General features: G+C 39.6%; 1 protein-coding gene across 3 annotated transcripts in view; it reads right to left on the bottom strand.

Annotated features, from left to right (window-relative positions):
• Positions 1-8,113: 8,113 nt before the first annotated feature.
• The window catches only part of PAQR8 (progestin and adipoQ receptor family member 8), a 42,333-nt gene continuing 33,281 nt past the window's right edge, over positions 8,114-17,165 (bottom strand). For 2 of the 3 annotated variants that reach the window (XM_081295653.1, XM_081295655.1), the window contains one exon: positions 8,115-10,934. In XM_081295653.1, coding sequence (XP_081151779.1) covers positions 9,841-10,905 — 1,065 coding nt within the window. In that variant the 5' untranslated portion in view covers positions 10,906-10,934 and the 3' untranslated portion in view covers positions 8,115-9,840. Of the gene's footprint in view, positions 10,935-13,961; positions 14,062-17,165 lie in introns of all 3 variants that reach the window. The other variant, XM_081295654.1, reaches the window with a different exon arrangement.

Genomic DNA, 17,165 nt, shown 5'->3' with positions numbered 1-17,165 from the left:
GGCATCAAACTTGCAATCCTCCTGTCTTAGCTTCCAAAGTCACTAGGATTACAGGTGTGTGCCACCCTACCAGGCTAAAACACTGAATATCTGATGTTAAGGAGTTGTTTGGTTTTTTTTAAGATATAATAAAGTATTGTGGTTTTGCTTTAAAAATCTTCCTCTTTCAAGGATGCATATACAACTAGGTATTATGCAGAACATGATGTGATTTGCTTTAAAATATTATGTAAAGGATCAGTGAGTGGGTATAAAGATGAAACCAGTTTGTCCATGAGTTGATAATTGTTGACATGTTACATGGGAATTCTTTATACGAGTAATCCTACTTTTGTATATGTTTGAGGCTTTCCATTAAAAAAAATATAACTATGACAAGTTATTTGCCTGTTTAAAATCTTTAGATGGTGTCTATTACCTATTTGCATTTTCTTAATATACTTAAAGATATTCCAAAGAATTTTTAAATCTATATTTGTGCCTGACTATGGTGAGGACATCTATGGTGGGGAAGAGGGTAGCATGCTCTCCAACTGTGGTGCATACATACATCCTTTCTTGAGAATCACTGATCCATTGATCTACCAGGTTGGCATTGAAACCACTCCAAAGAGCTATCTTAACTGATGTCACCTGGTGCATACTGTCATTTTGGCTTAATGTACTGCTATTCTCCTTCAAGATCCTTATGTTCAGCCACACCTGGCTGTTTGCTCTTTCCTGAGTTTACATCTCAAATGAACTTCAGTTACTTCTATTTTATCAAGACTTCTTACCGCCTCTGTGGAGTTGTTCCTAACTTCTCTCTCACAAAACTTTGAAAATTTGCATTTCCTCCTATATCTCTAAAATTTTGCACAATTACTACAAAACAGTAGATATGTCTTTAAATATTTCATTAATGAGTGAAGAATAAATATATTTGACTTAAAAAAAAACCCAAATTTTGACTCTGTCTTACCAACTCTGAGACCCTTTGGAAGTTTCTTGGCCTTTTCCTTTCTCTAGTTGTAAATAGGGTGAATAATAATTAATCCCAACTGATAAGGTTATTGGGGCATTAAATGAAATAGTATATATGTCAGCACTTATAATAGTACCTCGTCCTCAAAAGCACATAATGACTGCTCTGGGAACAATCTAAATGAACAGTTTGAAGAGTGACTAGGAACTGTACATGATTAACTTAAGGTAGATTAAAGTAAAAGGGAAGGGAAGGGGGAAAGTATGTTGGGCATTTTAAATACCGCACAGCTCGGCGCCATCATGGTGCACACCTATAATCCCAGTGACTCAGGAGGCTGAGCAAGTTCCAGGCCAGCCTGGGCCACTTAGTGAGACATTGTCTCAAAAATAAAAAGGGCTGGGAGTGAGGCTCAGTGGTAAAGAACTCCAGTATCTCCAGTACCTCACCCCACTGCCCCCAATACACACACACAGACACATAAGATTGTGTGACATTTACAAAGGTTTCTTTTTCTTTTTGGTACTGGGGATTGAACTCAGTGGTGCTTTACCACTGATCTACATCCCCAGTCCCTTTTACTCTTTACTCTTTTACTCTCACTAAGTTGCTCAAGCTGTCCTCTAACTTGCCAGCCTCCTGCTTCAGCCACCCTAGTCACTGGGATTACAGCAGCTAGAAGGGTTTCTTAAGCAAGGTTTAAGTTTTGCTTTCATTTTTACACTCCTCCCCCAAGCCACTCTGTATAAATGTCACACACACCCATACCTCAGATCTTTTCAGAGTATAGGAGGGACTCCAATCTGTCTTTGAGGTGAAATTTTGAAAAAAGCCCACGGGTTTTCCTGTGTGCCATGGAACAGGATGAGGGATGAATTTCCCATGGAGCCCCTGAGCCCTTTTCCCTATTCTTTTGGTTCATTCATATTTTCATATTCATATTATTCATCATTTTCTCTTTCCCTCCCTCTCTCTCTCTCTCTCTCTCTCTCTCTCTCTCACACACACACACACACACACACACACACACACACATTCACTCACTCACTCACTCATTCTCTGTCACCACTAGGATGCAAAAGCAGACAGTGCGTTTACAGCCTTTTCACCCAAGTGTGAAGGTGCTTGAAGATAAATGAGTCAGTTGTGAGAGCCAAGAAGTAAAAGCAAGGATCCAGGTGGGAAGCTGCCAAGGTACAACCCAGGAACATCTGCTTTAACAGGGTGGACTCAGATGGGAAACACATTTAACTACACTGAAACTGACTGTTCTGAATTTTTTCTCTGTATATAATTCCCTACTATAGAGGTTCTGTTACATTCACATTTGTGATGAGGAGCATCCTATCAGTTTCTGCTGAATTCACATGAGACCTGAATATTCCAGTTCTCCCTTTAACATGGTATAGATAGGGGAAGAATATGGTCTTCATGTTCCATTTTCTACTTGTTCTCACTAAGCTTAGACACCAAAAATCACTGATTAAGGCAAATTGGGTCAATTTAATTGGCGGGGGGGAGACCCCAAGATTGGCCTTGTGATTGGTCCTAGAACTGCCATAACAAGATACTACTAACTGGGGACTCTCATGTCCTGTTCTGCTTCCCTCTATGTTCATGCTGTCCTCCTTGCTATTCATTGCAAGCTTTGACCCCTTATTCCCTGTTCCTGGGAGAGAAACATAGCTGGCTTCCTCACCTCTCTTTTAGGGGTCCTCCCTGATCCTATTCAAAGTTGTACACTCACCCCAGTCCTTCAGCTGTGACTCTTCCTTGCTATTTCTCCTAGGCACCATCGCCTTCTAACAGATTATGTAATATTTACTTGGTTTATTGTTTCTCCACAAGGACAGGGATTTGCATGTTTTATTCATTGCTAAATTGCAGATACCTAGAACACATCCTGGTCCCTCATGGTACTCATCAGTTAAACAGACTGGGTTTTGCCTCCAGTGAAGATCTTCCTAGCACAGTACACTCTAGGTGCTTGATTCAGAAAAGGCACAATTCTTTCATCATGAGAGATAATGTATCATGGCCTCTGTTTCATGAGCCATTATCTCGGCTCAGCTTCATCAAATTCCCTAAATAATACAACATTAGAAGGGAGTATAATGTCACTGTCTATATATTCCTGTAAACTCAACTAAAGACTGTTGACTTTGTACTTAATAAAATGAAAGTATTAAGTTACTTAAAATTTTTAGTTCCTAAGTTCTGGTTTCTCAGAAAGTTTTATGTGACACTGTTTATTTACCTTTGTTTTTTTTTTTTGAGTTTTTTTTTATTGGTTGTTCACAACATTACAAAGCTCTTGACATATCATATTTCATACATTAGATTGAAGTGGGTTATGAACCCCCATATTTACCTTTGTGGTTGAGATTATTTTGACAAAAGTTTTATTTTTTCCCTAAAGGGGATTTTATGTTACTGATAGACCCTTGGATTATCTTTTCTTCCTACTTTTCTAAATTTTCTGTAACAATTTTGTATTACTGCAAAATTAGAAAAATAACTAATGACTTTTTAAAACTTTCTACTACTTTTCTAAATCTGCTTAAAAAGAAAGGTTTTTAAAATCCCATGTTCAAATCCCTATCTCTTGTCAAAGTCTGTGAGTAAGCTAATCATTTGAGAAACTAAAATTGCCAGTGAAAGATGATACAGGGAGGATTTGGGATTAGGCAAGATTATTAAGACTGGATGAGTTTCTCACACAAGGATTCAAAGGTTTTTCCAAAAAGCTAAATGGGAGAATGGGATTTGTCTGTAATCTAAGCCAAGAATGGACAGTGGAACTTTGGGCCTTCTGGGAAGCTTCTGTAGCTCAAGGGATGCTTTATTTGGTATCCAAGGATATACAGTAAAGTTGAGTCACTTTAACTCAAAAAGAAATACAGCCTTGATTATTCATGAGGGATTTAGAATCAAGTTAAAATGAGATTTTGTTAAAATACACATGTGTAAAAATGCTTCATACATCATAAAATACTCTGAAAATATTTGGTTCTGATGTTTCTGCTTAGGGGAATTAGGTGAAGGAAAAATGAGTTTAAACAATTTGGCTAGTTGTGTGACTTTGAGCCAGTCACTCAACTAATGTTTTCTAGATCCATGGATATCTTTTGCTTTATTTGCCTCATATAGTTATTTAGAAGTTCAAATGGATGTGGAATGTCTGGGAAAGGATAATGCATAATAAAATTTAATGTATTACTCTAGAGATTTCAATTTGATAAAGGCCTCCAAAAATCTTAAAATAAGTAAATACTTCTTCCTATGATTCCCACAGGAAACTTACTCTGGTCAAAACCCACAATCACTTTCCTGAAGGATGAGCCTTTAAGTACCTGGGAGTTCTATACTGCTTGTGAAAATCCAGGGTTCCTTTCTGTGTCTGGATGTGTCAAGGATCCCTGAACCTAAACAACCAGAGGGCAGTAAGAATGGTTGAAGAACATGAGGTTGAAGTGTCTTTAAGTTGACTGGCTGGCTGGATGGGGAGATGTTTCTGGTCTCTGGAGAGAAAAGACAGAAAGCTCAATCCTTTTGAAAAGGTTCTGACCCACAGCAGCCAGTCTCCTCAGGCCATCTGGTACTCAGGCTGTAACTGGCACCAAAATCTAAAAAGGGGAACCTTGTCATGGGGCCTTAAAGGGAAGATGTTGGTCCTCATTCAGCGGACTACAGATTCTTTGTCTGCAGCCTCTGTGTCTGTTTTTCCTCATTATGGTATCTCCAGAGCAACCATGTTACCACCAATAGGTACTCAATAAATTCTTGCTAAATCAATAACTAAAAGTGGTTAAACAAGTAAGAGTAACAACAGAAGCATTTGGAAACTGTGTGGGGCTCCAGCTGATGATTTAAAAAGGTTGAGGCAAGAGAAACTTCCATAGTTCTATCAGTGAAGGCTCCAACCTTAGAAATGTTTCCTTACACTTATGGTGATAGTACTATTGACTAAAGCTGCAGTAACCCAGATAATCACCTTTTACTCAGCTATTTCAATCTAATAGTGAAGATTACAAAATAATTTGGTTGATAGATGCCATATTTCACAATACATGCATTATAGTACTTATTATTTTTTTTTAACATTTATTTATTTATGTATCTTTAGTTTTTAGGTGGACACATTATTTTGCTTTTATGTGGTGCTGAGGATCGAACCCAGTGCCTCATGCATACTAGGCGAGCACTCTACCACTGAGCCACAACCCCAGTCCCTATATTACTTATTAACAGAATTATGATCATTAATAATTTTTACATTTCAAAAAATATAGTCCATCAGCTCAAAATTTAGTCTTTTAACACTATTACCTGTAAAAGTAGGAGTATTTATTCAATTAGATTGAAATTCTCAGAGAAATCAACTTTTTAAGGGGCAGTTTGTTTTACTCACAAGTGCAGAATAGAGGTCTATGTATATTGGGCGGGGGGAGTTGTATATAGAGACAACTTAAAAGCTTATATATTTTACTAATTCTAGAAGGATATAAAATATCCTAGCCCCTTCTGGTAATGTTTGTATAAATAAAATTTGCTTTAGGACAGGCTTTGTTAAGGTAGCCCCTATCCAGGGTAACTGTTTTTTAAATCGTTAACACCACAACAATCCATATACAAAAATCCACTTAATGATAATTTGTATAAGTAGATTTATAGAGACAGAAAAGAGTTCCACTTTTTCTTTGCCAAGCAATCAAGCAAAACACAGGACCAATACAATTAGTAGGCAGAAGTGGGTGGCAATGGCTTTTCTCTAATAAGACATGATCGCCATCTAGAGGATCCATTTGAAACTACAGTGCAGTGACCAAAACCTACAAAATATTTTCAAGAGTTAAAAGTTATAATTTATGAACAGGTGGGCAACAGAGACAGAAATAAACCATTTAATTTCATGGCTATGAATACCTATTATTTCAAGCTTCTAGTAAATGAATCTTGCAAATATCGTTATTGAGATACTTTCAGCCAAAACTGGAAATAAAACCCTGATATCTTCAGAGCATTAAAATTAGCTCATCAGTAAATACAGGTCAGGAAGAAACTAGACAGGAGGGTAACAGGCAAATGTATCCACAGTTTGCTGTGTTCTGCTGCCCTAAATAGGACCTCATACAAATCCATAGGAATTTTTATTCACCAAAAGATGCAAAATACTGATAGTTTAGTTCGATCAGGAACATCTGCATTTAAGAAATTTTTGTTTCGTTGTAGATGGATATATTACCTTTATTTTATTTATTTTTATGTGGTGCTGAGGATTGAACCCAATGCCTCATACATGCTGCTCTCTACCACTGAGCCACAACTGCAGCCCCAACATTTGCATTTTAGTAGATTCAAAGTCTTAATTAAAAGTGAGAGAGGAAAAGATAAACAGAATTTTTAGTACTTGTCAACTGTTGGAGCAGTGATGGAGTAAGATAACCATATCCTTTATAAAATTCTTAATTAACCTTTAAAACTAGGACTTACTGATAAATAAATAAATATTTATTCATTTACTTATTGGGTACTGGGGATTGAACTTGCGAGTACTCGACCACTGAGCCACATCCCCAGCCCTATTTTGTATTTTATTTAGGGACAGGGTCTCATTGAGTTCCTTAGTGCCTGCTTTTGCTGAGGCTGGCTTTGAACATGTAATCCTCCTATCTCAGCCTCTTGAGCCATTGGGATTACAGGCATATACCACCGTGCCTGGCAGATAAACTTATTTTAATGATAATATTTCTAAAGGGGCCAGACTCAGTGGCACATGCCTATAATCCCAGGAACTGGTGGCTGAGGCAGGTGGAATGCAAGTTCGAGGGCAGCCTCAGCAATTTAGTGAGACCCTCTCCAACCTAACAAGACCCTCTCAAAATAAACAAAAAGGGCTACATACTTAGTGGTTGTGTGCCTCTGGATTCAACCCCCAATACCACACTGCCACACACATACACACTCAAAGGCATATTAGTCTCTTTCAGAAGTTTGAGTAGTTAGCTGGGCTTGGTGCTCACCTGTAATCCTGGTGGCTCAAGAGGCTGATGCAGGAGGATCCCAAGTTCAAAGCCAGCCTCAGCAACTTAGCAAGGTCCTAGGCAACTTAGCAAGACCCTGTCTACAAACAAAAACTAAAAAGGGTAGGGATGAGGCTCAGTGGATAAACACCCCTGGGTTCAATCCCTGGTACCAAAAAAAGCAAAGTTTTGAGTAGTTAGAAACATCTGTACTTCCTGTGTTTATATACTTCTAATGAGATACTAGTATTTTGAGAGCATATCATAGCTGGGCATGGTGGTGCATACCTGTAATCCCAGCCACTCAGGAGGCTAAGGCAGGAGAATTACAAGTTCAAGGCCAGCCTTGCAGTGTCTCACAAAAAGGTGGGGTGGGGGGAGTTGGTGATGTAGTTTAATGATAAAGTGCCCCTGGGTTCCATCCCCAGTACTGCCAAAACAAAAAAGGAGAGAGATTATATTATAGTCCCCTATCTCAATGATTCTCAAATATCACTTGTAAAATAAATGGTTTCTTTTTTCTTTTTAAAAATTTTCCAATCACTTGAGGGTCAATCTTCTGCAAATTAAAACTTGTATGGCAATATCTTAGTTTCATGCTTCTTTTTATACTTATGGTGCCATAGGCAAATCATAACAAGGTGCAGATTGGTATTGGTCTGAGGTACATTTGAAGATAACTCCTCTACTTTCTGTCTCCACTTTAAAAATATATATATATGGATGATTTAATCTAAAGATTTCCACCAATGCCACCATAGTTATGTTCAAAAGTTTGATTCACACCTTTCTCCCTTATTTCTTTTTCTTCCATTTTTGAAACACTATAGTCTTTGAATCTTTAATAATGAAAATTTCACTTTCAAGTTCCCAGTTTAAATTGACCTTCTACTTGAAATGTTTGCACAATTCCTCCTTCCCTATTTTCAGTTCAACCTCATTCAGTTTTGCTAACTTTATTTGCTGTGAATTTGACCTCGACAAACAGAAGCTTGTATAAGACATTTAGGTAGCATAAAAGTTGAGATACTTGAGGATGAACAAGAAATTCACTTAGCAAAACAATGTAGCTAACAAGACACATGCTTTCTTGATTTAAAGATTATAGGAAAGCTTGAGTTGGATTTTTTTTTTGGCCAAAACACAGATTCAAAGTGTTTTTATTGATAAATAGTTCTAGCTTTCTTAGGTTTACAATGATTTTTTTTTCTGATCCCAATAACCCAATAGGAAATCCCACACATGCATATATTAAATAAAGTGTTCATACATTTCCATTTATAAGGCACAAAACTCACAAATCTTTCAGAAAAAGGAATAAAAAGTACTCTTTGTTTCTGAAGACAAGAAAATAATCTTAGAGGAGGTTCATCAAACTGGAATTAAAACAAACCACTTCCTTTTTTAGTAAACAAGGGACTTTATACTGATAGGAAATGTAGCCGATGAAGAGAAGGCTTCTCAGCCCTTCCTTTGATGCAGCCTCCTTCACTGGATTAGTGCAGAAGCCGGTCCTCAGAGAGGGCTGCATGGCCAGAACAATAATTGCAAGCACCACCTGTCTCACAGAAGCTGCTGGGCAGTAATGTTCCAAGCAGAGCATTTTGGTTATAGGGTGCCTGATTCCCTTGCTCTTACCCAAGGACCTTTTAGGGACCAACCACAGTGAACACATGTACTGGGACTTGATTATTTTAAGGTTCTGCTTTAAGTTGAGGCAGAACTGCCTGCTTGAGGCCCCTGAATTGAGGTGGTTATGTTGGTCCTTCATGAGGCAGAACCTATGTAGAAGGCTGGACTTCAAGTTCCTCTTGAAATAATCAGACCCCCAGAGGAAACTTAGGACCAATTCACCCTACAAAGGGTTCCCCACCCCCACCCCCCAAAAGAGCCATTTTTGTCAATATGTTTTTTAGAATCTTAGAGCAACCCCCAGATCTTCTGGTTTGTAAGGCAGCCCTAATAGCTCTGGTAATCCTACAGTTCACAGGTATAAAAGAAGGGTCCCATAACACCAAACAAGCAAGGCTATTCATGCTTGTTGGCTGGGCCTCCTGGAGGCTCTTGGCACTGTACTTTCTAGTACCATTTACATTAGTATTATACAAGAATGAACTTCCTGCATGTCACATGGCTTCAAGCATTTCCTGGAAGTATGACTGCTTCATAGTACTTTGAGTTACCATGCAAAGAAGGAACAGGAGTGAACAACACTTCAGACAAAAAAAAAAAAAAAAAAAAAAAAAAAAAAAAAAAAAAAACAGCCAGGCAGACAATTGTCCTGAGAAAGGGTCAGTGGTAAGGATCAGAAATCAGATGAACTGAGTAATTCCTTATTTCTAACAGTTTCACAGAATCATCTTGAAGATTCTGACTTTTCCTCTATATAATTTGAAATCCAAATAAAACAAGGTCTTTAGGTCAATTTATTCAATTACCAAAGACCAGCATAGTAGGATGGTTATTCCAATAGGGTGAGGACAAACCTACTTACTTTCCAGTACTATTTTATTATCCACTCAGTTCTAGGACTTGCCTCTGGAAGCTATAGTCAGAACTTGCTAAATTTTCAGGCATGAAGATAGTTCTCAGTTCAGTGTTTCATTAATCTTACCAAGATCCCTTTCCTTCTAAGGCTATGACCCAGAAGGAAAAGGAATATTCCTTTACTTAACAACAAAACTCTTGAATCCTTTGGCTTTTAAATGCTGTAGCCATAGCATATCCTTGGAAATACATATTAATTTGAAAATCAACCCCTAAAAATAACAAGTCAACTTCCATTGTTGTATCAAGTTTTCCCCAAATCACAAGGGCCACGTTTACATCTACATCCTATTCCACCCAAAAGCCTCATGAATCTTTCTTTGTCAGTCTGGCCTTGACTTTGTGTCTCAGAAGGGCTGCGGTGGCAGCACTACAGGCGGCCAAGAAAAAGAAAGAAAGGCAGGCCATGTAGACAGACAAAGGACCATGGCGCTGCTGGAAGATCTCATGTCGCCCCTGGTAGTCCAGAAGGATGGCTTCCAGCTGTGAGAGCGTGCAGATAGACAGAAAGGCATGGAAGATTTGATGCCCGTGGCCCACGATGTCACAGGAACCTGGGAAATACTTCTCAGGCACCGGGCAGGAGAAGAAGTAGGCGCTGACCAGGAAGAAAAAGATCTGGAGGGTGTGATACCAGGCTGCCTGCTCCTGGCAGCCAGCCAGGTGGCAGAGTGCCACCCGGTGTGCCACAGGACTGATGTCTAGGATGAAGGCCAGCCCTGCCGGTACCACTTGACAGATCTTCCTCATAACTGGGTAAGGCCTTCGGTAACGATACTTTGCGTAGCAACAGCCAGTACAAGATAACCAGCCGCAGAAGGCAGCAGCTGGCAAGAAGAAAAGCCAGAACCGCTCATACCAGGCCTGGTCGGAGCTGTAGAAGAAGTGGGCCAAGGCACTGCCATATTGGTAAACACTGACGCCAACATAGTCCACGAAGTAGAAGGTGTAGTGGGACAGCTCGGACTTGGACTGGAGCAGGTGGGCCAGAAGGCTGCACGTGAGGTACGTAATGGAGGACAGGATAAACAGGAGCAGGGGCAGGGAGTGAGGAGAGGCCCACGGCAAGGCCTCGGCCTCCGCAAAGGCCCAGAATCGCAAAAGTACGGCCAGGGCCGCCAGCAGGTGGGTCCAGACGTTGACAACTTCGTTGTGTTTCTGAAAGAGGCTGAAGAAGTAGTAACGCCACTCGTGCCCCGTGGGGCGGTAGCCCGTGCGGATGTACGGCTCCCGGAAGAGCTGGGGCACATCCGTTTCCGGGACGGTGCAGGGCATCTTGGGAAGTCCATCCTCCAAGATCTTGGGCAGGCGGCGCAGGTGCTGGCCGCTCACGGACAGGGTGCTCAGGCGCTCCAGGATGGCTGTCGTCATGGCGGTGGCGTCGTGGGGGCCGGGGCAGCCTGAGGAAGAGAGGGAAACCGCGATGAGACACGCGGCAGACAGTGAGGAACTGTGACCAGTCTTAATGGACTACCTAGGGCAGGAGGAGAAGCCGGGAACTGCAGCTGGCTTCTCTGGACCTGGTTTTCCTCATCGGTAGAATGATGGAGTTGGAACAAGGTCCCTTTACTGTCCAGTGTTCTGATTCTGTATCTGCTGCATACTACAGGGTGAGGCAGAGCCACGCTTTGTCAAACGGGTCTCTTTGCCACCTTAACATTATTTAATAATAAACAAGATTTAATGGCACGTCAGATTATTTTTAAAGTCTAGGTTTTCCTTAATGTAATTAAAATGTAATTAGGCTTGAACTACTATAAATATGTTGAAACATAGAACGATAAATATAAGTACGATAAAGAGCTGGGCATGGGGGTACACGCCTGTAATCCCAGTGGCTATGGAGGATGAGGAAGGAGGATCACAAGTTTGAGATCAGCCTCAGCAACTTAGGGAGGCCCTGGGGAATTTAGAGAAACCCTGTCTCAATCAATCAATCAATAAAGGCAGGGAGCTGGAGGATATTGCCCAGTGGTTGAGCTCACCTGGGTTCAATCCCTGGTGATAGATAGATAGATAGATTAGATAGATAAAAATAAAGGCTAATAAATGCTCCATTTCTTTGGCACCCACCTAATCTTAAATTACCCCACTAATTTCACTGGTAACTTGAAAATCTGAGGTAAACAATTGTATTAACTTCAAACTAAAGAAAAGCAAATTAGGTTGGGAAAAAAAGCAAATTAGGTTGGGAAACACCAATGCACATTCTGAGATATTTTAATAGTTAAAATTAAAACATGGCCTAACATAAAGCCTTAACATAAAGTCTTAATTGCAAATATTGTTCTATTTAATTTACTATTATTATTTTCAGTACTGAGGATTGAACCCAGGGGTACTCTAGCCCTGAGCTATGTCTTCAGCCCTTTTTATTTTTCATTTTGAGACAAAGTCTCACTGAGTTGCCCAAGCTGGCCTCAAATTTGTAATCCTCTTGCCTCAGCATCCCAAGTTATTGGGATTACAGGCCTATGCCACTGTGTCCATCAGGATTGTTCTTTTCAAAAAAGGAGAAAAGCTCTGGAAATGGGGTAGTTTGGGATTTGTCTATCTTGGATAACTAAATTTGTACTTGTAGGCTTCAGAAATGCTTAACTTATTCTTGGAATGTCTATGTGACAGATTAGTCTGATAAGCACAACAACTATTTTGTAAAATATTTAATAAAATTTATGCAAAATTCCCTGTGAAGTTACTGGGTAAAGAAGCATACAGTTAACTGTACTTAATAATTCCTAAGCTTGTTTCCTCAATAAAAGTTATATAGTGGGCTGGAGTAATAGCTCAGTGATAGAGTGCTTGCCTAGTACATGTGAGGCACTGGAGTCAATCCTTATTAGCACCATATAAAAATGAATAAATGAAAGTATTGTTTCCATCTACAACTAAAAAAATATTTTTAAAAAGTTGCATGCCAATTTATGTAAATGGACCCCTACCTTCAAAGATCTTCAACAGGAAAAAATACAAAAAGTACTATAATTTTAGTGAAAAAAATGTAATATTCCCACTTATTTACATTGAAGGAGAAAAAAATCTAATCAGATAAAAAATGTAGGGCATGATAAATAAAATGTGGCCAGATGTGGTATTACATGCCTGTAATCCCAGCAACTTGAGAGGCTAAGGCAGGAGGATCACAAGTTTGAGGGCAGCCTCAGCAAATTAGTGAGACTCTGTCTCAAAAGAAAATAAAAGAGGCTGGGGATGTGACTCAGTGTTACAGCCCCCCACCCCCAGGTTCCACTTCTTAGCACAATCAGTCAATCAATAAAACGTGAAAGAAGTTCAGACCTGGAGTTGAATCTTGATTTTTGCCACTGAGTGATTTTGGGCAAGTTATAGAACTTTTCTCAGCCTTTGTCTTTATATGCAAAGTATGCTTCATAATTTTACATATTATGGGGTAGTTGTGATGGTTAAATGAGGGAGTCTAAAAAAATGAATTGTTTTGCCTGGCCCAAGACAGATGCTTAGTAAATGTTAAATACTTTTGCTATTTTTATTAATATGTACTGGGCTCTATGCTAGATACTAGGAATGCTAAGACCAATAAGATAGGTTCCCTACTTTCATGAAGGTCAGAGTCTACTTGGGAGATAGACAAGAAGTGGGACCTTATAGAAAAGTTTAGTTAAGCATTCTACTAGAGAAAAGCCCCAATTCATAGACTAGAAGGTGTGATTGGGGGACAGGTCTCTCCAAGTTACCCTTGAACTGAGTCTTAAAGGAAAAGTCTGAATTTCTGAAAGGATATAAAGAAGGAGATTTCCAAACAAAGAACAAGATTAAAAACTTTTGCCAAGATATGGGCTGGAAAGCCTGGAGATTCTCATGAGACTCTACTGGTGTAGTTCACTATAAGTTACTGGCATCAAGAGAGATCTGAGCTCTAATTTTGACCCCACTGTCAACAAGTCACATTACTATCTTAAGCTCTCCGTCATCTGTGAAGTAGAGTTAATGACAGAGAAGCTTCCCTACAAGGTTGATGCAAGGGCTATATGATATGATGCCTGTTAAGTGTTATCAAAATGTTTGGTTCCAAAGTGACACACAAAAAAACATTATAACCATCACTAGTATGTAACACAGGAATGGCTCATAAGTGGAGGGTCTAATGTCTCCTTCATCTTTGTATTTTGGTTTTAGCTCCAATAACCCTATATTGAGACATTTTCTAAGTAAGCACCCACTAGACAGTGGTCTCCTACTGGAATTAGGTTATGATCCAAATCTCAACATAGGTCATAGTTCATAATGTCAAGGGGAAAGTACTAAGGATTACAGAGTCAACCAGGAAGTGAACCAGAATATGTGGCCAGATGTGGTACTACATGCCTATAATCCCAGCAGTTTGGGAGGCTAAGGCAGGAGGATCAGAGAGGGAATATGGAAGTTAAAAAGAATGTTCATTGGAATACCTTAATTCAGGCTGGCTGTGGTGGTGCACATATGTAATCCCAGGGATTTGAGAAGCTGAGGTGAGAGGTTCAAGACCAGCCTGGGCAACTTAGTGAGACCCTGTTTCAAAAGAAAAGATAAAAAGGGCTGGGGATATAGCCCAGTGGTAGAATGCTCTTGGGTTCAATCCCAGTGCCTTCTCCCACAAACCCAAAAATAAATCTAAAAACACCTTGATTCTTTTAAAAATAAGAAGGAAAAGCTTAAAAGTACTTCTACAACTGAACTCAGAAGGAAGAACTGCAGGAATGGGACATGGGATAACTTTTCAAGTTGTTCTTTTGCTGTTAGCCAACATATTATCTGGGGGAGTTGGGCTTGTTGGATCTCTGTTCTTTAGACACAAGCTTCTATTATCTCTTGTGAAGCAGAAAACAAAATCAGATGAAAATACCAGTCTGATTTTATGATTGGTAGACAACTGAGGTAAGACATTGGGCCTATGAAAATATCAGTCTGATTTTATGATTGGTATGATTCCTTTATAAGAAGGAATCTCTAAAGATATTTTCCAGTAGGCTCCATCTGGATGTCATCTAATAATAAGGATTTTACATTATCTTTGGATACCCAGACCAATCTGCAACAATTCTCATCTCAAATAATACATAACCACCCAGTTCCTTCTTATCTTTATATCCTTAAGGTGTCTAGCCAGGGGCAGTGATGCTCTAATCCCGGCTACTTAGGAGACTGAGGCAGTTCAAAGCTAGGCTGAGTGATTTAGTGAAACCCTGTCTCAAAAAATAAAACGGGCTGGGAATATAATTCACCGCTAGAAGAAAGCTCCTAAGTTCAATTCCCAGTACTGCAATAAATAACTAAAGTAAATAAAACAATGTCTATTAAACAGTAGGTCTTTACAAACCTGATGATTCAACTGATTTTTTTTTTCATTTTTTATTTTTTTATTTTTTTATTTTTTAATTTTTATTTTTTTTTATTGTTGGTCGTTCAAAACATTACAAAGTTCTTAATATATCATATTTCACAATTTGATTCAAGTGGGTTATGAACTCCCATTTTTACCCCATATACCGATTGCTGTATCACATCAGTTACACTTCCATTGATCTACACATTGCCATTCTAGTGACTGATGTATTCTGCTGTTTATCCTATTCTCTACTATCCCCCTTCCCTTCCCTCCCCTCCCCTCCCCTTTTCTCTCTCTACCCCCTCTACTGTAAATCATTTCTTCACTTGTATTATTTTTCTCTTACCCCTCCTTTCCTCTTACATGTAATTGTGTATGACCCTGAGGGACGAAGAGCTTGAGAAGAAGATTAACATTAAACAGGGATGATAGGTGGGAGGGAAATGGAGAGAGAAGGGAAATCGCATGGAATTGGAAGGTGAGCCTCAACTGAATTTTTTGTTTGTTTGTTTGTTTGTTTGCAGTATGGGGTATTGAACCCAGGTGTGCTACATCCCTAGTCCTTTTTATTTTGAAACATTGCCTCACTAAAATGCCAAGCCTGGCCTCAAACTTGGTGATTCTCCTGCCTCAGCTTTCCAAGTAGCTTGGATTTCAGGGTGTGTGTCACCACATCTGGCTCAACAGAATTTATAAAGTTTCAGTTTTTGATTATTTAATGGGTGGAATGGAGCATAAGTCAATTGTAGCAACTAACTGGTCCCATCTATTCTGATAGAGGAAAGACAGAATGTGATGCTGCTGTATTGTTGAACTCCAGAAGACCAGGCCTGTTTAACTGTGACCATGGCAGTCCTTTAGTTCTCACATTACCTCCCTTATAACTTTATGTTGATTAGTCTTATGACTTTATGTTGGTAAGTCTTTTTTCAGAAATTTATTTCTACTTCACTTTTCATGGAAAATAAACTAAAGAGAGGTCTATACTAAGAAGCAGAGAGATGTAAGACCAAAAGGATATTAACTTTAGTTCAAAGGAAAAGGAACACCGAAGAAAAAGTTGGCAGAACCAATTGCGAATGAGATCTTTAAAATGCACACCAGTCTTTGAGTTTCCATAGGTATTAATGCCTCTGGATTAATACTCCTCTGGATTAATACATGCCCTGGATTGTGTAAACCTGATACTCACAGAGGGACCAGGTAGTCCAGGGACACAACCACCATGGCCTTCAACTCAGAATGTAATTCCTTATCTTATTCAGCAATGAGGGGGGTTACAAAGAAGTAAGTACTCTTATCTGTGGGTAGAAAGGATTTAAATTTCCCTTGGGATGTGCAGGGTCATGAAAAATTCTAAACATTTTTGCAGTACTGGGGATTGAACTCAAGGTGCTCTACCACTGATCTATATCCCCCGCCCATTTTATTTTGAGAACAGGATTGCCCAGTCTGGCCTCAAACTTACAATCTCCTTCAGTAGAAGGGAGAACGTGGCCATCTAGAGAGCAAGAAGCTTTAGGAGTAAAGGAAGGGATATACATTCTTCAACTACCTCCTCCTCTGGCATGAAATTCTCCTTTTGTCTGAGAATAACCAATACAACCACAGTAATGGAAATGGTTATAAATCTTGTGTCATCATAAACTACAGACCACTGTCTAGTGGGTTCTTGCTTTCAGCACCCCCGTGTCCTTAGATAGACCTCACTTTCACCAAGCCAGAGTGGGCAGCACTTCCAGAAAGAAGCTTCAAAAGACCAGCTGTAAAGTTTGAGCTTATTTTGGAGAAACACATGTCAGCATCATAGTGTTGTTCAGGCACACACCTTCATGCCTTCCTAGGTGGCTTCTCTGAGTGAGGATTCCCTCATTCCTGGCCTCTGTCCCATGTAATCCTACCTAAGCTGCTGTGGTTATCAGCTGACCAAGAGGTAACCTCAGAACCGTCTACCTTGCACAGGATTCACACCAACTCCTGAACATCTGAAATTCAAATCTTCATTAAGAATCCTCCTGAACTAGCCAGGCATGGTGGCACACTACTGTAATCCCAACAGTTTGGGAGGCTGAAACAGAAGGATCTCAGGTTTGAAGCCAGCCTCAGCAGCTTAGCAAGGCCCTAAGCAACTTGGTGAGACCCTGTCTCAAAATAAAAAAATAAAAATAGGTTGGGGATGTGGCTCAGTGATTAAACAACTCTGGGTTTAATCCTTGGAACCAAAAAAAAAAAAATCCTGAATCCAACTACTTGGGAGGCTGAAGCAGGAGGGATCACAAGTTTGAGG

This window comes from Spermophilus citellus (assembly GCF_964194105.1).
Source record: "Spermophilus citellus genome assembly, chromosome: 5".
NCBI classification, from domain to species: domain Eukaryota; kingdom Metazoa; phylum Chordata; class Mammalia; order Rodentia; family Sciuridae; genus Spermophilus; species Spermophilus citellus.
Note: the sequence above shows the minus strand (reverse complement) of the source record. Positions and strands in the feature narration are given on the sequence as shown.